Here is an 18398-nt window from a genome sequence, read left to right on the forward strand (position 1 = left end):
TTATATGAAGCTGTATAGTAATAGCATAAAGATCATGATTGGGGATGCTGTTACGGTAATACCGTCATTTAAATGGAGTGTCCTTTACACTCAGATATTGAATCTTTATAATTAGAGTAATCAATAACAAACCATGCTCCTAGAAATCTATGCTGATCAACAGCACTCATTGTTAATGTACACGGTACATTTTGATGACTGTTACACTAAACTAATTGTGTAGTACTAGGACTAACACAGTTAGATTAGTTCCGCAGGCAGGAAAGACATTAAGGGCAAGAGGAGCTAATGGAGGAGTTCATTGCTGTGTTGCACCCAGGCACCGCTGCCATTTGAAAGGGAATGGATGGAACAGGCATTACAATACCTCAGAATAGCCAGACTGGGATTTTAATATTTTTGTAGCAGCAAAAAAGCAAATGTACATTTTAAGATCAGCTCTAACTGTCTAATTGTTATTATTTTAAAAGTAAAAGAAATGCTTGAGCCATCACAAACTTGCTTGGGGAGACTTAAGGCTTGATTCCAATTTCATTTACAGTAGGACCAAATTACTGTAACTTCCCTGACTGTAGTGAAATTTCTCCTGATTCACAGGAGTAAGTGGCATAAGTGAGATTAGTCTCAGGACCACTGCTGTACTTAAACCAGATTTGCTACCAAAGCAGAGATACAAACCATTTCAGACATTGTCAGAAAATCAGAAAATCCGTTCCCACCTACTCAAAAAGTTTGAAATCTGACCTATATAAGAAAGTAGACAAAGCAGAAAGAATTGTGGAAATAGTACAACTATTCTGCCAAACATTTTGCCTATAACTTCGTAGACTATGTTTTACAAAAGCAATTTTAAGTGAATGATTATGAGCCCAGCAAACATGCTTTTTTTTACAATACATTTCCATCTGCCTTTCGTGCCATAGTCATTCTGTTATTCTTAACGACTTAAAAGGTATAGCAATAAATAAAACAGCATTGCTAGAGATGATACCTAAAAAAAAGAGAAGACATTAAAAATAAATCAAAACCCCCAACAACTGACAAACAGTAATTCACAGCATTAAATAGGCCTCAGGAGCCCACGTTTAAAGGACCCTAAAGCAGTATAAAAAAACCCCTCATAAAAATCAGGAGTGCAAACATATACCTATTAAAGAAAAATATCCTAACAATGTAAAATTGAAATAAATTATAAGTAAATAAAATAAAATGAGGTCATAGTTCACTACATTGTGAAACTCAATACCAGCCATAATGGTGAATCATACAGACCAGCACATCTCTCCATTCTGGAGGCCTTTACACCTTCTTTAAACTGAGATTTGCAAACACCTTCTTTAAACTGAGATTTGCAAACCTTCTACAATGTAACAAGATTTTTTTAACTGGGGTAAAACTTCTGAGACTAAAAAATCCAAACTGTCTTAAATCACAGAACAGTGATGCTGTTCCTCTGCAAGCAGTCTAGAGAAGGAAAGGAAGGGGGAGAGGAAGGACAAAAGGAAAGGTAAAAGAAGAGTAAAAGAAGAGGCAAGGAAAGGAAGAGGAAAGGAAGAAGAAAGGAAGAGGAAAAGGAGAGGAAATGAGAGGATGAAAGAGGATGAAAGAGGAGGAAAGGGAAGAAGAAAGGGAAGAGGGAAGGGAAGAGGGAAGGGAAGAGGGAAGGGAAGGGAAGGGAAGAGGGAAGGGAAGGGAAGGGAAGGGAAGAGGGAAGGGAAGGGAAGGGAAGGGAAGGGAAGGGAAGGGAAGGGAAGGGAAGGGAAGGGAAGGGAAGGGAAGGGAAGGGAAGGGAAGGGAAGGGAAGGGAAGGGAAGGGAAGGGAAGGGAAGGGAAGGGAAGGGAAGGGAAGGGAAGGGAAGGGAAGGGAAGGGAAGGGAAGGGAAGGGAAGGGAAGGGAAGGGAAGGGAAGGGAAGGGAAGGGAAGGGAAGGGAGACTTATTTTAGCTTATTGCTTATTCTATCTTTTTTCAAGATTTTGTGAGGGTTGAGAATGTATGTATGTATTGTATGCTTGTATGTATTATATGCTTGTATGTATTAGGCAATTAAGTTTTCAAATCCCATTTTCTGTCATCATCAATAGATTAATTTTACCACCATGGTGCCCTTCCACCCCCCACCCCCAAACGATATTGGCAGTTGACTATTTTCAATAAATTTTACCTCAATATCCGTTCTCACTAGAACCTTAAACAACATTATTCATTTATCTTACAAAACTAATAAAAAACTTGCCTTCACCTGGAAAATTTTTCTTTGCATTTTCCTGTAAATGAAAACGTTTGTTAAAAATTCATCTATTAAAAGTTCACATAGCACTAAAAAAAAGGTTTCTGTACATTTGTTCCCATAGTCACTCTAAAATTAAACAAATAAAATAAGGTAAGAGAAAGGAAGGTTGAATATTGTACAGGCTCGCAGGTAACCTTTTTCATCATTCTGAATGTTTCACTAAATTTTGTAACTCTGATACTGGACACCACTTCAATCTTGCTTCCACAGTACAAAAGAAGCTTTCAAAAAAATGCTCATCTTGCCTTGTTGAGCTGTCCAGGTGCATCATAACTAACACACGTAACTCATAGCACCAAGCCATTTGACCAGTCAGATAGGTTTCTAGTAACACACACGCACACTCACGCTTCTTAACTGGTGTAACTATGATCCTACACAGATGTTTTATAAATTTGCTGTCTCAACATTAAAAAATAAGTGCATCAAGTTTCTTTGTACATTCAAGTCACTTTCTAAGGCAAATTGTCTACTGTGTGTACTCCCAACCGCTTTGGTATTTTGCTTCAGTTAATCGACAGTGGACATAGGTGTTCAAGCATGTGGACTGGTCAGTTCTGGCTGGAGTGAGTGGCCTTTCACTGGGAGCATGCCTTAGACCAACAATTCTGCATGTTGAAAGAAAGGTTTTAGACTTCTGGATGGGGTGCAGACTACGTGCATATTTGGTTTATGATTGTTATGGTATGTTAGTATGCAGAGTTCAACCTAAAGTGGAAAACTGCTGATGAGTGTTTAGGTTGTACGTCCCTTCCTAGCCACGTTCTGTTTCTTTTTATTTTCCAGCTAACTTAATTCTGTAAAAAAAGGATCCCCTTTGCGATAGCTCAGATTGTTACAAAAGTAAACTTTATTTTTGTGTGAAAGCATAAGCAGATTGCAGTAAGCGATACATCTATTGCCATGAGACTAAAGCAGATCTAATTATTTATTACTTTCTCCTCCTACCCCTCCCTCTCTTTCTCTCTCTCTGTGTTTCTTTAGAGGGCAAATGCCTCTACCTGGCAGAAGTCAGTTGGGGCTGCTAGTGCATGGTTTCCAAACGTTCAGCAGAGATGAAACTGGATCTGTATTTTTGCAGTAATTTGAACCCTACTATGGGAATACTGTTATTTCCCTTAGCAATCAGCAAAGACTGAAAAATATTAGTGACTTGCATCACTGTGACACAGTATAGCATTTGGCAGGTATATAGTTCAGAAGTTGAAATAGATGGGTTGAATTTTTAGAAAAGGTGTTTTCAAACTGAAGAATTTCTGGAAACAAAGTTTAATCTTGTGGTGCAGGGTCTTGTTCTTACAATTCAATCTTGCATGCGGGAAAAGATTCATCTTGCATAACAACAGTGCTGCTGCTTGCCAAAACCATGATGTTGAGGTCCTGCTGTTTCTCATGGGTCTCTTGGTACCATTCCCTCATCACTTCTGAGTCATGGGTTGGGATTAAAGTCACCTGCAACACAAAACAGGAGAAGTCCTGAGGAATGGACAACAGAAACAGCTGATAAGAAAACTGTCATTGTAAGAAGGCCCGGCCAACAAATATGTTTCCCTTTTGGAAACAGTGGGTCTTTATGCAATAAATACTTGAATAAATGGATGGACAAAAGTAAATAAATAAACATGTAGGTAAGGTAAAATGACTGCAAAGAAGTAGTTTATCAAAATAAAACCTTGGTTTTGTAAAGTGCTCAGATGCAGCTTTCCAGAGAAGTTGCAGTCTGTAGTCTGCAATGATAGCTCTTCAGATTATGCCCAAAAATTTTGTTTACTTACTGATCATGATGGAAAGGCACATGAAGTTTCCAAGTGTACATGATTACCATATAAACCATGAAACATCCACTTTCCTTTCCTACTTACAAATAGCAATGTTTCCAAACTTGGATCATAAGTGGTATAGTAACAAGATGAAACAGCCAAATGGCCGTGTAAACCAGCTCCCAACTGCTTTATTCACCAGGAACAGGTCAGAAGGGCCAGAAATGGGGGAGCAGCTGAGTGCAGTGCAGCTCTGTGCTTTACTCGGGTGTCCTCTCACATGATCGGAGAAGTAAGGAGGGGGGGTCAGCAGAACTGCTACCTTGAGCTTCCAGAGGGCTGACTTTGGCCTGTTTAGTAGCCTGGTTGACAGAGTTCCTTGGGAGGCAGTCCTAAAGGGCAGAGGAGTCCAGGGAGGCTGGACATTCTTCAAGAAGGAAGTTTTAAAGGCACAGGAGCAGGCCATCCTCATGTACTGGAAGACAAGCTGGCGGGGAAGAAGACCAGCCTGGCTGAACAGAGAGCTTTGGATAGAACTCAGGAAAAAAAGGACAGTTCATGACCTTTGGAAGAAGGGGAAGACAACTCAGGAAGACTACAAGGATGTTGTGTGTGAGGTTTTGTAGGGAGAAAAATAGAAGGGACAAAGCTGGTGACTCGTGGCTTAGACAGGTACACTCTTTGCTGGGTAAAAACTGTCTGGATGGCCGAGCCCAGAGAGTTGTGGTGAATGGAGTGAAATCCAGTTGGCGGCCGGTCACAAGCGGAGTGCCCCAGGGCTCAGTTTTGGGGCCGGCCTTGTTTAATATCATTATTGATGATCTGGATGAGGGGATAGAGTGCTCCCTCAGTAAGTTTGCAGATGACACCAAGTTGGGCAGGTGTGTTGGTCTGCTCGAGGGTCAGAAGGCTCTGCAGAGGGATCTGGACAGGCTGGATCGATGGGCCGAGGCCAATTGGATGAAGTTCAACAAGACCCAGGGCCGGGTCCTGCACTTTGGCCACAACAACCCCATGCAACGCTACAGGCTTGGGGACGAGTGGCTGGAAAGCTCCCCCGCAGAAAAGGACCTGGGGGTGTTGATCGACAGCCGGCTGAATATGAGCCAGCAGTGTGCCCAGGTGGCCAAGAAGGCCAATGGCATCCTGGCCTGTATCAGAAATAGTGTGGCCAGCAGGAGTAGGGAGGTGATCGTGCCCCTGTACTCACCTCTGGTGAGGCCACACCTCGAATACTGTGTTAAGTTTTGGGCTCCTCACTACAAGAAAGACATTGAGGTGCTGGAGCGTGTCCAGAGAAGGGCGATGAAGCTGGTGAGGGGTCTGGAGCACAAGTCTGATGAGGAGCGGCTGAGGGAACTGGGGTTGTTCAGTCTGGAGAAGAGAAGGCTGAGGGGAGACCTCATCGCTCTCTACAACTACCTGGAAGGGGGTTGCAGAGAGGTGGGTGTTGGTCTCTTCTCCCAAGTGACTAGTGACAGGATTAGAGGAAATGGCCTCAAGTTGCGCCAGGGGAGGTTCAGGTTGGATATTAGGAAAAATTTCTTTACTGAGAGAGTGGTGACACAGTGGAATAGACTGCCCAGGGAGGTAGTGGAGTCACCCTCCCTGGAGGTATTCACGGAGTGTGTGGATGTGGCATTGTGGGACGTGGCTTGATGCGCATAGTGCTGTGTGGTGTTGGGTGGGTTTTTGTGTGGTGGTTTTCATGGGTGGGTGGGTGGTGGTTTGTTTTTGTTTTTTTTTTTTGTAACGTTTGGACTTGATGATCTTACAGGTCTTTTCCAACCTTAGTGATTCTGTGTGATTCTGTGATTCTGTGATTCTGTGAAAGCCCAACTAGAACTTAACCTGGCCTTTGCCATAAAAGGCGGTAAAAAATGTTTATATAAATGTTTATACAACAGAAGGAGGGCTAAGGAGAATCTTCATCCTCTACTAGATGCGGGGGGGAAACATAGTCACAATGGATAACAAAAAGTCTGAGGTACTTAATGCCTTCTTTGTCTCAGTCTTTAACAGTAAGACCAGTTGTTCTCCGGGTACCCAGCCCCCTGTGATGGTAGGTAGTGATGGGGGACAGAATGAAGCCCCCGCAATCCAAGGGGAAATGGTTAGTGACCTGCTATAACACTTAGACATCCACAAGTCTATGGACCCATGTGGGATCCATCCAAGGGTACTGAGGGAGCTGGCAGAAGTGCTCAGCAAGACACTTTCCATCATTTATCAGCAGTCCTGGCTAATCAGGGAGGTCCCAGTTGACTGGAGGTTTGCAAATGTGATGCCCATCTACAAGAAGGGCTGGAAGGAGGATCTGGAGAACTACAGGCCTGTCAGTCTGACCTTGGTGCCAGGGAAGGTTATGGAGCAGATCATCTTGAGTGCCATCACGTAGCACGTACACAACAACCAGGCGATCAGGCCCATTCAGCACGGGTTTATGAAAGGCAAGTCCTGCCTGACTAACCAGATCTCCTTCTGTGACAAAGTGACCCACTTAGTGGATGAGGGAAAGGCTGTGGATGTAGTCTACCCAGACTTTATTAAAGCCTTTGACACCGTTTCCCACAGCATTCTTCTTGAGAAACTGGCTGCTCATGGCTTCAACAGGCATACTCTTCGTTGATTAAAAAACTGGCTGGACGGCCAGGCCTAAAGAGTTGTGGTGAATGGGGTGAAATCCAATTGGCGGCCGGTCACAAGTGGTGTTCCCAAGGGCTCAGTATTGGGGCCAGTTCTGTTTAATATCTTTATCAATGATCTGGACGAGGGGATTGAGTGCACCCTCAGCAAGTTTGCAGACACCAGGCTGGGCGGGAGTGTTGATCTGCTTGAGGATAGGAATGCTCTGCAGAGGGATCTGGACAGGCTGCATCAATGGGCCCAGGCCAATTGTATGAGGTTCAATAAGGCCAAGTGCCGGGTCCTGCACTTTGGCCACAACAACCCCATGCAATGCTACAGGCTTGGGGATGAGTGGCTGGAAAGCTGCCCAGCGGAAAAGAACGTGGGGGTGTTGATTGACAGCCGGCTGAATATGAGCCAGCAGTGTGCCCAGGTGGCCAAGAAGGCCAACAGCATCCTGGCCTGTATCAGAAATGGTGTGGCCAGCAGGAGCAGGGAGGTGATCGTGCCTCTGTACTCGGCACTGGTGAGGCCGCACCTTGAATCCTGTATTCAGTTTTGGGCCCCTCACTGCAAGAAAGACATTGAGGTGCTGGAGCATGTCCAGAGAAGAGCAGCGAAGCTAGTGAGGGGTCTGGAGTAGAAGTCTTGTGAGGAGTGGTTGAGAGAACTGGGGTTGTTTAGCCTGGAGAAGAGAAGGTTCAGGGGAGACCTTACTGCTCTCTACAACTACCTGAAAGGAGGTTGTCGAGAGGTGGATGGTCTCTTCTCCCAAGTAACAAGTGGTAGGACAAGAGGAAATGGCCACAAGTTGTGCCAGGAGAGGTTTAGACTGGATATTAGGAGAAATTCCTTCACTGAAAGGGTTGTCAAGCGTTGGAACAGGCTGCCCAGGGAGGCGGTTGAGTCACCATCCCTGGAGTTTTTTAAAGCACGTGTGGCTGAGGTGCTTCGGGACATGGTTTAGTGGTGGACTTAGCAGGGTTAGGTTTACGGTTGGACTTGATGAAGTTAAAGGTCTTTTCCAACCTAAAGTATTCTGTGATTCTATGATTCTATGATCAGTGAAACGAGGTGCCCAGCCTGGAGAACCTGTTCCCCAGCAGCCGCTGTCCACTCCAGAGGTGCTCCAGCTTCCCGTAGTTGCTTCCCAGAGAAGGTTACATTTCCAGGTAAAGATGCCATTGAAAAGCCTACCTGCATGTTACTCTCCCACTGTGCCTTGCCCTCCAGCAGGGAGTCCAAAACAGCCCTGCTTGGCTCCTCGGCTGCAGAATCATTCCCGCTCACCACGTAGTAGGATGACCGCACCCTCTTGAAAAACTCAACGTCAACATTCTTGCTATTGCTGTGGTTGGGAATGTACACCAGATCCAAATACACCGGAGGTCCTGGAGGCACTGCTGTAGATTTTGCCACCTTAGTACTCCCAGGTCCTTTGCAAATTAAACAACGAAAGAACGTATCACAGGCTGGTTAGAAACATGCATTTATTAATTACTGTTATAACCGCTGAGGTGAGATACCCTCCTACATCTAATGACATGTTCCAGCTTTGTTGTATCCCAATTACTACTGTAATGGAAGGAAGAACCTGAATAGCTGTAACTATATAATACAATAAAAACTCACTACCACATAATCAAAAATTGATTGAACTTTTCCCAGTAATACACCCAACAATTACTATGCAGGGCTGTGATTACTGAATTACCATTGAATAAACGGTGGCATTATACTCCAGGTTAAGAAGTACAGCTCTTTGAAAGTCCCAGGTATGCATGATTATAAAACCTAGGGTCACACAGAGAGCCATGCGGACTCGAAGCAGTCCTGTGATTTGGGATATCAGCACATAGCACGACATGGTAGCTGTTGACATGCTCAGACTGCCTTACAAGTGCATCAGGAAGATACTACACGTGAGCAGAAAGAGGGTCAAAGAGGAACTTGGGAGGACAGAGAAACCTGTAAAGCAATTACTTCAGGGAACTCAGAACAAGTGTTTGTTTGCCTGCTGGATCCTTAGTTGCATACACAAATTAGCCACTTATCACAAAAAGTAGGGGGAAGCATGTTTTTGGTGCTGTGCATAGTATAGTACTTATTCTAAGAAAAGCTTCAGTCAAAAGGAATTTCAAAGTTTAAACACTCACATTAAAAATACTACCCAAGAAAAGCAGCTTTTGCTACACACTGGATCATGGTATGAACCGAAGATCAGGATTCAACCAGTAATTTCATCCAAATGATCACCATTTATGTTCTATTAGCCTTCTAATGTTATTACAGAGGACGAAGCTCGGTAAACAATTATCTGAGCAATGCACTCTATTTAGGGTCACACACTGTAAGGCCAGCAAAGTCCATTACAGTTGTCTAGCATTCATCATAGGGCAATATGCCAAATAAGCACCATGATATTATAAGATTTTCTGAATTACAGAGTTTTTACTATTGGTTGTGTTGCAAAATCTTTTATCATCTTTTATCATTAAAAAATCTGTGATAGATCTTTCTGAACTGTAGATACCAACACTGGATAAAATTTTACACTTAAATGTCATTATCAAATAGAGACTTGTCTCCTGCTCTAGCATATACCTGAGAAGTATATTTTAAGGAAGAAGAATCTCATATAGAGCTAAAGTGCTGGAGAAATGTACAGCATGAGGAACTATACTGCTGCTTTGAAACACATCTATTAACAGAGACATGCAAACGATGATGTAAGAAAGGAACAGTGGACTGCTTAAAATGGGGAAGCTAAAGACAGTTGAAAGCTGGTTGGTTTGTACTGAATCCTGGACCTGCTCCTTGTAAAAAAGCTTTCAAGAGAACATCAGTCCTGGCAACAGCAAAATCAGAGTATCCCCCAAACACTCTCTAAAGATCTGCTGGAAACAACAGATTAGCACAATGCCTCCTTCAATAATCTTAATTCATATTTAATTACTACTTAGAGTACAAAGTAGTCATTCAAAATTATATTAACTTTCTGTATATTTAGTCATCACCGATGGCATAAGGCTTTAACCAGACTATGTGATGTACATGCTTAGTTCACTGAAAATGCTCTTACTACTGTTATAATTTTTTAAAAATACTCCTTTTAAAATTAATGCAGCAAAGTAATAAGAGCATCCAATGGCTGATAGTAGCTTTGCCTCCCACAATTTTAAATTGCATTAATTTATGTTAAGAGAATTGTGCCTACCTGGTTCACTTTGCTACCGATTTCACTTCACCTACAAAAATGGTACTTTTAATTCTATTAGTTGGTTAACAGTTTAGACAGCTGGTATTAAGTAAGTTCTTTATATTTCATGTACTCTCTGAGCAAATTGACACATCAAATTTCTTAGATTACAAAAGTTAAATTAGTGAATTTCATGCATTTAAATGTGGCCTTTACATGCTCGATTGATATTTAAAACCTGGACTTTCTTTGGGGATTTGCTACAAACTACATTCTCAGCTGATATAAAGGCAAACTAACTTCACTGCAACAGCCAAGAAAATCTTAACACTAGGGAACTTGCTATCTGTCTTTACCTGTGGTTGCAGTCTTTGCCGACTTGGATGTTGTTGTATTTGCTGCATTCTTGGTGTCCTTATCTTTTTCTTCCACTCGAGACTTTACTTCTGGAGTAGAGATATATTTGGTTGCCTTTTCTACAGACTCCCTCTTTTTTGGAGAAGCTATTTTGGAAATTTTGTCTAAAGATTCTTTTATAGCTGGCTTTGGTGAAGCCACTTGTTTTGATTTACCATCACTTTTTTTAACAGGAGAAGATGACTTGGTCTTAGTACCCTGCTTTTTTGTCTTTGTCTTTTCTTTGAGGTCCTTCTTCAAAGGTTTACCTAAATTCTGATCAACAGGCAGAGCCTCTGGATCAACCATGGAAACATCAGGGTGCCTAGGGGAAGGGCTGCGATCCTGCATCGGGACAGGCGGCGGATCAATGTGTTTGTACGTAATTGTCTTGTCTGTCGGAATGGTTTCTGACTCATCTTCCGAGTCAATGTTAGCATCTGCAGTGATGGAAGGACATTCCTCAGTCTCTGGGGGAACATCCGAATCAGTCTGAGATGGGGCAGACTCACTCACAGATGTGGGAGGTGTTTCATCACACTGCCGCCCTTGCTGCTTTCCCCCAGAAGGTGGCTGAGCTCCCCCGGATTGAGTTAATGGCTTCTCTTGATCTTGAGACTGTTCCTCACTTGCAAACCACTCAAGGGGGTTTGGGTTGATAAATGAGGGTGAAAGTTCAGTTTTGGGATGTTTATATTCACAAGAGGACACAAGGCATAAATCAACATCTTGACGGGATTCTGCTAATGATTTTCCTGGCGTGAAATGTGCACTTGCTTCATAGGAATAGCTAGTAGCTTCAGGTGACCTGGTGGCTCTGCCAGTTGTCTCAAATGAGTAATCTGTGGCTTCAGGTGAACTGGAGGCTTTCCCAGTTGTCTCATAGGAGTATGCCATGGCCTCTGGTGACCTGCTGGTTCTCCCAGCTGTCTCATAGCAGTAGCTAATGGCTTCTGGTGACTTAGTGGTTTTTCCTGTTGTCTCATGGGAGTAATCCATAGTATCGGGTGATCTGGTAGCTTTCCCAATTCTCTCATAGGAATAATCTGTGGCCTCAGGTGATTTGGTGGTTTTCCCTGTTGTCTCGTAGGAATAATCTGGGACCACAGGTGACCTGGTGGTTTTCCCAGTCATCTCATAGGAATAATCCACGGCCCCTGGTGACCTGGTGGTTTTCCCTGTCGTCTCATAAGAATAATCTCTGGTCTCAGATGACCTCATATTTTTCACAATTATCTCATAGGAATAGTCTGTGGCCTCAGGTGACCTAGTAGTTTTCCTGGTTGTCTCATAGGAATAATCCGTGGCCTGAGGTGATCCAGTAGATTTCCCAACTGACTCATAGGAGTAGCTAATATCCTCTGGTGACCTAGTGGTTTTTTCTGTGGCCTCATAAGAATAACTAAGTTCTTCTGGAGACCTGCTGCTTTTCTCTGAATCTTCTTTTTCTGGGCTGAGTAAAGGTTCTGGACTGTCCTTTGTTAGGTGTTCCTGGTAACCAAATGCTTTGACAGAGGACACTTGCAGTGACAATGAAGGTGTGTGACTAGCTGACACTGCTTCTGTGATTGCAGGAGGTGAATCTGGAAAACTAGGAGAGTACAGAGGAGAAGATTCCCTTGGAGTTAATGGAGATAGGTCAGACTTTGGTGACAGCTTTTCTCCTACGCTCTGCACTTTTTCTGAGGTAAAAGAAGAATGTAGTGACATATCTCGGGGTGGAACAGCACCTGAAAAAGTTTCCTCTGGCAGTGGTGAAGTAACCTGGGAAGGTGTATGAGCTGATGAAGTTGAAGATGAAGCTTCAATCTGAGAAACTGAAATAATTTCTGAAATATCTTTCTCCTGAGAGTAAGATGACTGCTCCACAGGGGAAATCTTCTGTGCAAAAGTAGGCTCCTGTATATCTGAAGGGCTATAATCTACTTCTGTTGGTCCATTTTCAGATATATGGTGTATACCAGTGCCTACAGTAGGATATTCTGGAGATTGCCTACTGAAGTCCATTGCTAAAGACTGCTCAGGGGACTCCTGACCAAATTCTACTGACATAGTTGACTGCTCAGGAGATCTGTGATCAGGCACCAGCATTCTTGATCTTGCAGTTTTAGGTGAGAAATCTGGTGGAGAAATTGACATGGGCCTTGGGCACTCTTCCTTAGATGGAGACATTTCTGTTTCCTGAAAAGTTGTTGGTGTTTGTACAACTGACACTGAAAGGGAATCATCAACTTCGGTAGAGTGGGGAGATCCAACCTCAGCATGCAAAGAAGGAGATACATCATCAGTAGTTGGCTCTGGAAATGAACTAGTAGCAACAGATGCTGTAGAGACAGAAGCTACTCCTTCTATATGGGAATAGGTGTCCTCTGCTACAACATCATCAACAGGAGTTGCAGACTTGTCAGAAACAGTGCCTTCAGAAATTGACATTTTCATATCTTCTTTTAAGGAACCGAACTGACTGATATCTATTTGAGTAGGTGAGAGATCACCTGCTAACTTCCGTTCATCCAAGACCAGTGAAGACTGGGAGCTGCTGGGTTCTGTATCCTCCATTTTCCTTTCTAGGCTGAAGCTTTCCTTAATTACCATAAACTCCATGCTTTTTTCATCTTGTTTTTCTTGGAAAAGGCCCCCAGAGCTGGCTTCAGAAGCTGGGCTCATCTGAACAGGTGTTTTTTCTTTTTCAGGTTTCCCGTCAGAAGCAGTTCCGTAATCTCTGGTGGGAGACTTTAAATCAGCACTCAAAAATGTATCATAAGAGGCCTCTGAACCTATCAGTGGTGGACTTCGTAGAGGAGAGAGAACCTTTTCAATAGGAGATTCTGAATCTGGCACAGGCTCATCCATAGGGCTTATTCTGGGTTTTGCAGACTCATCTTTGACTTCACTGAATTCAAAGCTAACAGGAGCTTCTGTTGACTTTTCACTAGTTTCAGACGGAAGCTGACTGGACTTTTCATCAGTGGGAGACTGATAATAAGGTGTGTGGCCAGCACTACCCGCAGCAGACTGTGAGGGAGATGCTACTTCTAATGTTTTATCTTCAGGGCTTGCACAGTGCTCTTCAGCAACTTCTTGATGTACATCAGGCAATGTAGCAATGGGAACAGGCTCAGATGAGACCGTGATCTCATTGGGAGTGAGTGAAAAGTTCACACTACGTTCACTCAGTGGTGTTTTGGCAACAGGTGATGGAGGGGACAAACTGTCAGCTGGACTCTTGGCTGGACTAAGTTTTCCACCAACATCTTCTTGATAGGGTTCTTTGATTTCTAATTTGGCAGTGCCTTGGATTTCACTTTCTTTTTGCTGGTATACAACTTGGAATGCAGATTTGCAGAATTTGTCTTCCTCTAATGAAGAAGGTGGTGAGATGGTGGAAGCTGAGGCATTATAGTCTTTACCTTCCGTGGCCTCTGTTTTGGATCCTTCAGATAATCCATTAAAAGCATCCGGAAGTGGACAAAGCTTAGGTCTGCCAAACTCTTGAGAGTACAGTGATGTCTCATACTTGGTAATGTTCACATACTCCTGAGAAGGTGACTCGCTTTCCTCATTGTTAGTTTCATCACTCATGACATCCCGGGGTGTCGACATTTCATCCATTGGAGTTGGTTCACTGGATATTTCGATGGTAGACTGTGTGTAACCCGAAGTAGCAGTGAATTCCTCAGGTTGATCTTCTTTGTTTTCTTCATCAGAAACAGTGGCTTCACTTTCTGAACCACCAGGTAATGTCTCATCATGGATCGAAGAGGCTAGTTCAACTGCTGGAGACTGAGGCTCTGAACGTTTTGTCGGTGTAATTATGAGTAGGCCATATTTATCTTCAACTTCACCAGCTTCTGCAGCTTTGTCTACCACAGCTGCCACATAATCTTCTTCAGCTTCTATTTTTTCAGTTTCCTCTTCATCTCTGATGTCTTCTACTTTGTCTTCCTCATCTTCTTCAGTCTCTTCAGTTTCTGCCTTTTCTATTGCTTCTTCCCTGTCTTCCTCAGCCCGTTCATCTGATGCCTCATAATCTGCCTTTTCAATATACTTTTCATCTCTAATGTTAGCATCTGCTTCAGCCATTATTTCTTCTGAGCTCCCTGCAATTTTTCTTGGATCTTCCATATATGGTTTTGTGGTGTACAGTGGTGTCTTTTCTTCTTCATCTTCACCTCGTTCTTCAGCTTCTTCTGTCTCTGCCTTTTCCTCATAATCTCCTGCTTCGGATGATTCTTCCAAGCCAGTTCCCTCATCTTCAAACTTTTCATTGTCATCAACTCTGTGCTTTTCCGCAGCTTCCAATTCTTCGGGTGTCTGTTCACACTCACCCTCAGCCTCTGTGGTAGTTATGCCTTCATCAGACGACTCAGCAGGTCCTTCATTATCTAATTTTTCTTTTTGTACTTCAAAGGCCTCTTTTTGTACTGTGCCAGTGAGTTTCAGTTCATCCTCTATAAGTGCATCTTGAGGTTTTGTTTCTTTTATTGTTTCTACTTCTTCAGCTTTTAATTCCTCAAAATCCTTTGTTAAATCCTCTGGTGAAGACATAAGGGATCTCTCTGCTTCAAGTTCCTTTCCACCGGCTGTAATTTCTGCAGCTGCTACAGCTGCTACAGTTGTGGCAGAGACTCCAACTGCTGCAAGGGCACCTTGTGCTCCACTGACTTTGATCTCCTTCTTCACAGCCTTAACTTTTCCTTTTTCCTTTGGCTTTCCAGCAGGTACTGCTTCTTTTTTAGCAGATTCCTCCTTCTTTTGTGGTTTAGGCTTTGCTGCTGGCTTTTTGGCTTCAGTTGAAGGAGTAGCTGTCTTCTTTGTTTCTTTAGGAACCTTTTTGATGTCCTTTTTGGCTTCTTTTTCTTCCTTCTTAATTTCCTTCTTCTCTTCTTTTTCTTCCTTCTTAATTTCCTTCTTCTCTTCTTTTTTAGCTTCTTTTTTTGCTTCCTTTGGTGGACTTTCTTTCTTTACTTCCTTCTTAGTCTCCTTCTTCTCTTCCTTTTTCACCTCTTTTTTAACTTCTTTCTTGATGTCTTCTTTTTTGGGTTTTTCCTCTTTTTTGATGGGTGTTTTCTCCTCTTTTTTGATGGGTGTTTTCTCCTCTTTTTTGATGGGTGTTTTCTCCTCTTTTTTAGAAACCTCTTTCTTTGTTTTTTCTTTTTCCTCTTTCTTTTCTTCCGGTTTTGCTTTGACTTCCTTTTTCACTGGCTTCTCCTTTGACACTTTTGGTTTTACATCTGTAGTTTGTTTTTCAGGAGTTTCAGATTTTACCAATTGTTCTTCTTTACTTGTTATCTCTTTTTCCGACACTACAGGTTTGGTCTCCACTTTTGCCGGTTTCTCTTTTTTAACTGGAACTTTTTCTTTGCTTTCCAACTTCTGAGGCTTTTCCGGTGCTGGACTAGGCTTCGCAGGCTCTGGTGTTTCTTCTTTAGATTCTTTTCTGACAGGCTTGCTTGGTGGTGTCTTTGCAGCAGGCTTGAGACTCTCCTTGCTGTCTGTTCGTTGTTTCAACTTTGCTTGTTTCACAGCCGGACCAGCAATGTTACCAGTTAGGTCTTTTTGTGTAACCATTGGTTGTTTAAGGAAGTCTAAGTGTTTGAGTTTTTCCAGTCCTTCTAGAATATTATATTGGGTGCTGTTTCCAGGAAACAGAACTCGGATTATTTTTTCTGCAGGATTATCTGGATGCCACACAATCAGGGACGAGACAGAGGTGAAGTAGGATAACGGAATGTCTAGTTCTTGGCCATTTGGTAGCAGGAATTCAGCTTTATCTTTGTTAGTACCGGTCCACTGCTGCATAAAGTATTGCATCTCTTTGCTATTTTTGACAGGATTAAGCACATACATCTCAAGTTTGCCAACTCCCATTTTCTGAAATAAAATGATGGGGTCAATGGTATTTCCCATATTTCTGAAAAGTGGTTCTGGTTTCAGAGACAATTTATTTAAATATTGGAGAGTAAAACAAGCTTCTTCTACACTCCTTTTTACTCTAAAGTTAGGATCCAGGTTCTTCAGGTTCTCAGGTACATTAAGGAATACAACTCCTAACTCAGGTGAGATCAGATTTTTCATCCAGTCACTGTTGGTAGTAGACCCTTGGGATTGTTCCTCTTCTAGTTCAGCTATCTTCCGCTGAAGCATGCTATTAATTCCTGGGAGGTTGTCATCTCCGATGTGAGTGAGCAGAATGGAATCTACCCTGTCCAAGTGCCGGATAAGTTTCCAAAAGCAAGATTTTCTTTCAGATCCTCCATTGATAAGCATGTTGAATCCATTCACTGCAAACAATGCAGAGTCCCCCCTTCCCCCTGGGAAAATATAACAGCAGGGTTTGGAGAGTTTCAGGAAGCCTCCTGAGGTTGGAGGTTCCAAAATGTCAAAAGGTGATGGTACTTCTACTGATTCTGACAGATACTCTGTGAATTCGGAGAGTCCTTCCATTTCGGGCAATATGGAAGCGGAGTTGAGTTTAATGTTAATAAAGTCTTGAAGGTTGTGTCTGTCAAGGTTGGAATTTTTCCAGTCCCCTTCCTCAGGGCAGAAAAGAGTTAGGCTGGCTTTGTTGGCAGGGTGTGTGGTGCTCAATAATTCACCAATCTAGGGTTGTAAAACAAAACCACAAGAAAATGCATTTAAATTAATTTTTTAATGACAATGTCAGAACATAATATTTCTTGATGAGATAGATAAAACCATTTTCATTTGATTCTGCACTGGTGAGTATCTGTCCTAGAAGCTAAAGGAACCTGTTACCATAATTAGTTCACTAGTGTATTTTTTTAAATACAAAGAAGGACCTTATTCCTGGTCCCCCTTATTGCCCAGAGGCCGACAGTATCCCAAGCTTCCCCCTTCCCTCCCTCACCCTTTACAGGAGGATGGTACAAGCTTTTATATTGAGAGGGTATGAGGACTATGAGGCTAACGCTGCCAGAGCTGCCACTATCTCTACTACCGGCTCATGAGTATCCCTGCTGCCCCAGTCCATCCAGAAAAGTCAGCCAAACATCTAAGGGACAAAGCACATCCTCTTAACAGGCAGAGAGTAACTGCAACCCAGAGGAGGCCAGCATCCTCCCAAAGGCAGCTGCCTCCCTCACCCATTCTCTCATGGGATATATTGCACCACACCATCGTTACTGCAGGTCTTTCTGCAGGCTGGCTCCTGAAAAGCCAGTATCATTCCCAGATTAGCATGACTGACTGCAGGAGACTTTTCCAGAACACTAAGAAATGAGTTATTGCCTCACAAACGCAAACAGCTACAAGTTTTGTATTTCTGAGACTACGAGGTAAAGGGCTAGAGAAAGAGCCAGAAAAAAAAGTGTTAGTGTTAAAAATGCTCTTGTCATTATTTTGATTTTAAACTCATGGACCACAAAAGTTGAAATCTAGAATAACACCATTAATTTTGGCAGTGTTTGATAACATGGTAGTAACAAAACCAGCTGCTGAAATAAAGGCACAGAAAACAAGAACTTCTATGCCATAGTATGAATAGCTGTTGTTCTGTTCCAGTCTGAATTAAAAAACAATATTTGATGGTCCCAGATCAGTAGACAAACGAACATGAAAAAGTATGACACGTTTAATACCTTCTCCCAGTTCCACAGATACTTTCATTTGACTTTTTTTTAACTGACAATGAGGTTAAATATAGCCCATTTCTGTTCTATTTGCTCTTAACAAAGAAACCACCAAATTATGTAAACTTCTTTAAAGAAGTAATTCAGACATAAAATGTCAGTGCAAAATATGCCAGCACATCATCATGCAAAATACCACAACCTTCTTTGCAGAGACTCAGTTGTCTGTTCAAGCTGTAAGAACAGTTTTCATAAAGATGATATAGATTATGCTACAGCTGAATAATTTGAAATTCTTGGACCATAAGCTGAATCAGCAGAAGAAATGAATAGTTAAAAAATTAATGATGTTTGATTGCATTAGATCTCTTTGGGCCTCCATGTGTCTCACTTCCTTTCTTTGTGTTACATAATTTATTTTCAGCATTTACCAAAAATAAAACTCAATAAAGATGCAGTGGCTGTTATCCAAAAAAAAATAATCCAACCAATAACTAAATAAAGGAGAAAATAAATATTTTATATCTTCCT

The 18398-nt window shown here is 42.4% G+C and overlaps 1 protein-coding gene across 1 annotated transcript in view; it reads right to left on the reverse strand.

The window, feature by feature from the left end:
• Nucleotides 1–3124: 3124 nt before the first annotated feature.
• The window catches only part of MAP1B (microtubule associated protein 1B), a 72384-nt gene continuing 57110 nt past the window's right edge, over nt 3125–18398 (reverse strand). Inside the window, exons 5-8 of the mRNA XM_059833346.1 lie at nt 11533–16878; nt 10236–11481; nt 7878–8116; nt 3125–3744 (exon numbers count right to left, since the gene is read on the reverse strand). Of these exons, the coding sequence (XP_059689329.1) occupies nt 3589–3744; nt 7878–8116; nt 10236–11481; nt 11533–16878 (6987 nt within the window). The 3' untranslated portion in view covers nt 3125–3588. The remainder of the gene's footprint in view (nt 3745–7877; nt 8117–10235; nt 11482–11532; nt 16879–18398) is intronic.

This window comes from Gavia stellata, chromosome Z, assembly GCF_030936135.1.
Source record: "Gavia stellata isolate bGavSte3 chromosome Z, bGavSte3.hap2, whole genome shotgun sequence".
NCBI lineage: Eukaryota > Metazoa > Chordata > Aves > Gaviiformes > Gaviidae > Gavia > Gavia stellata.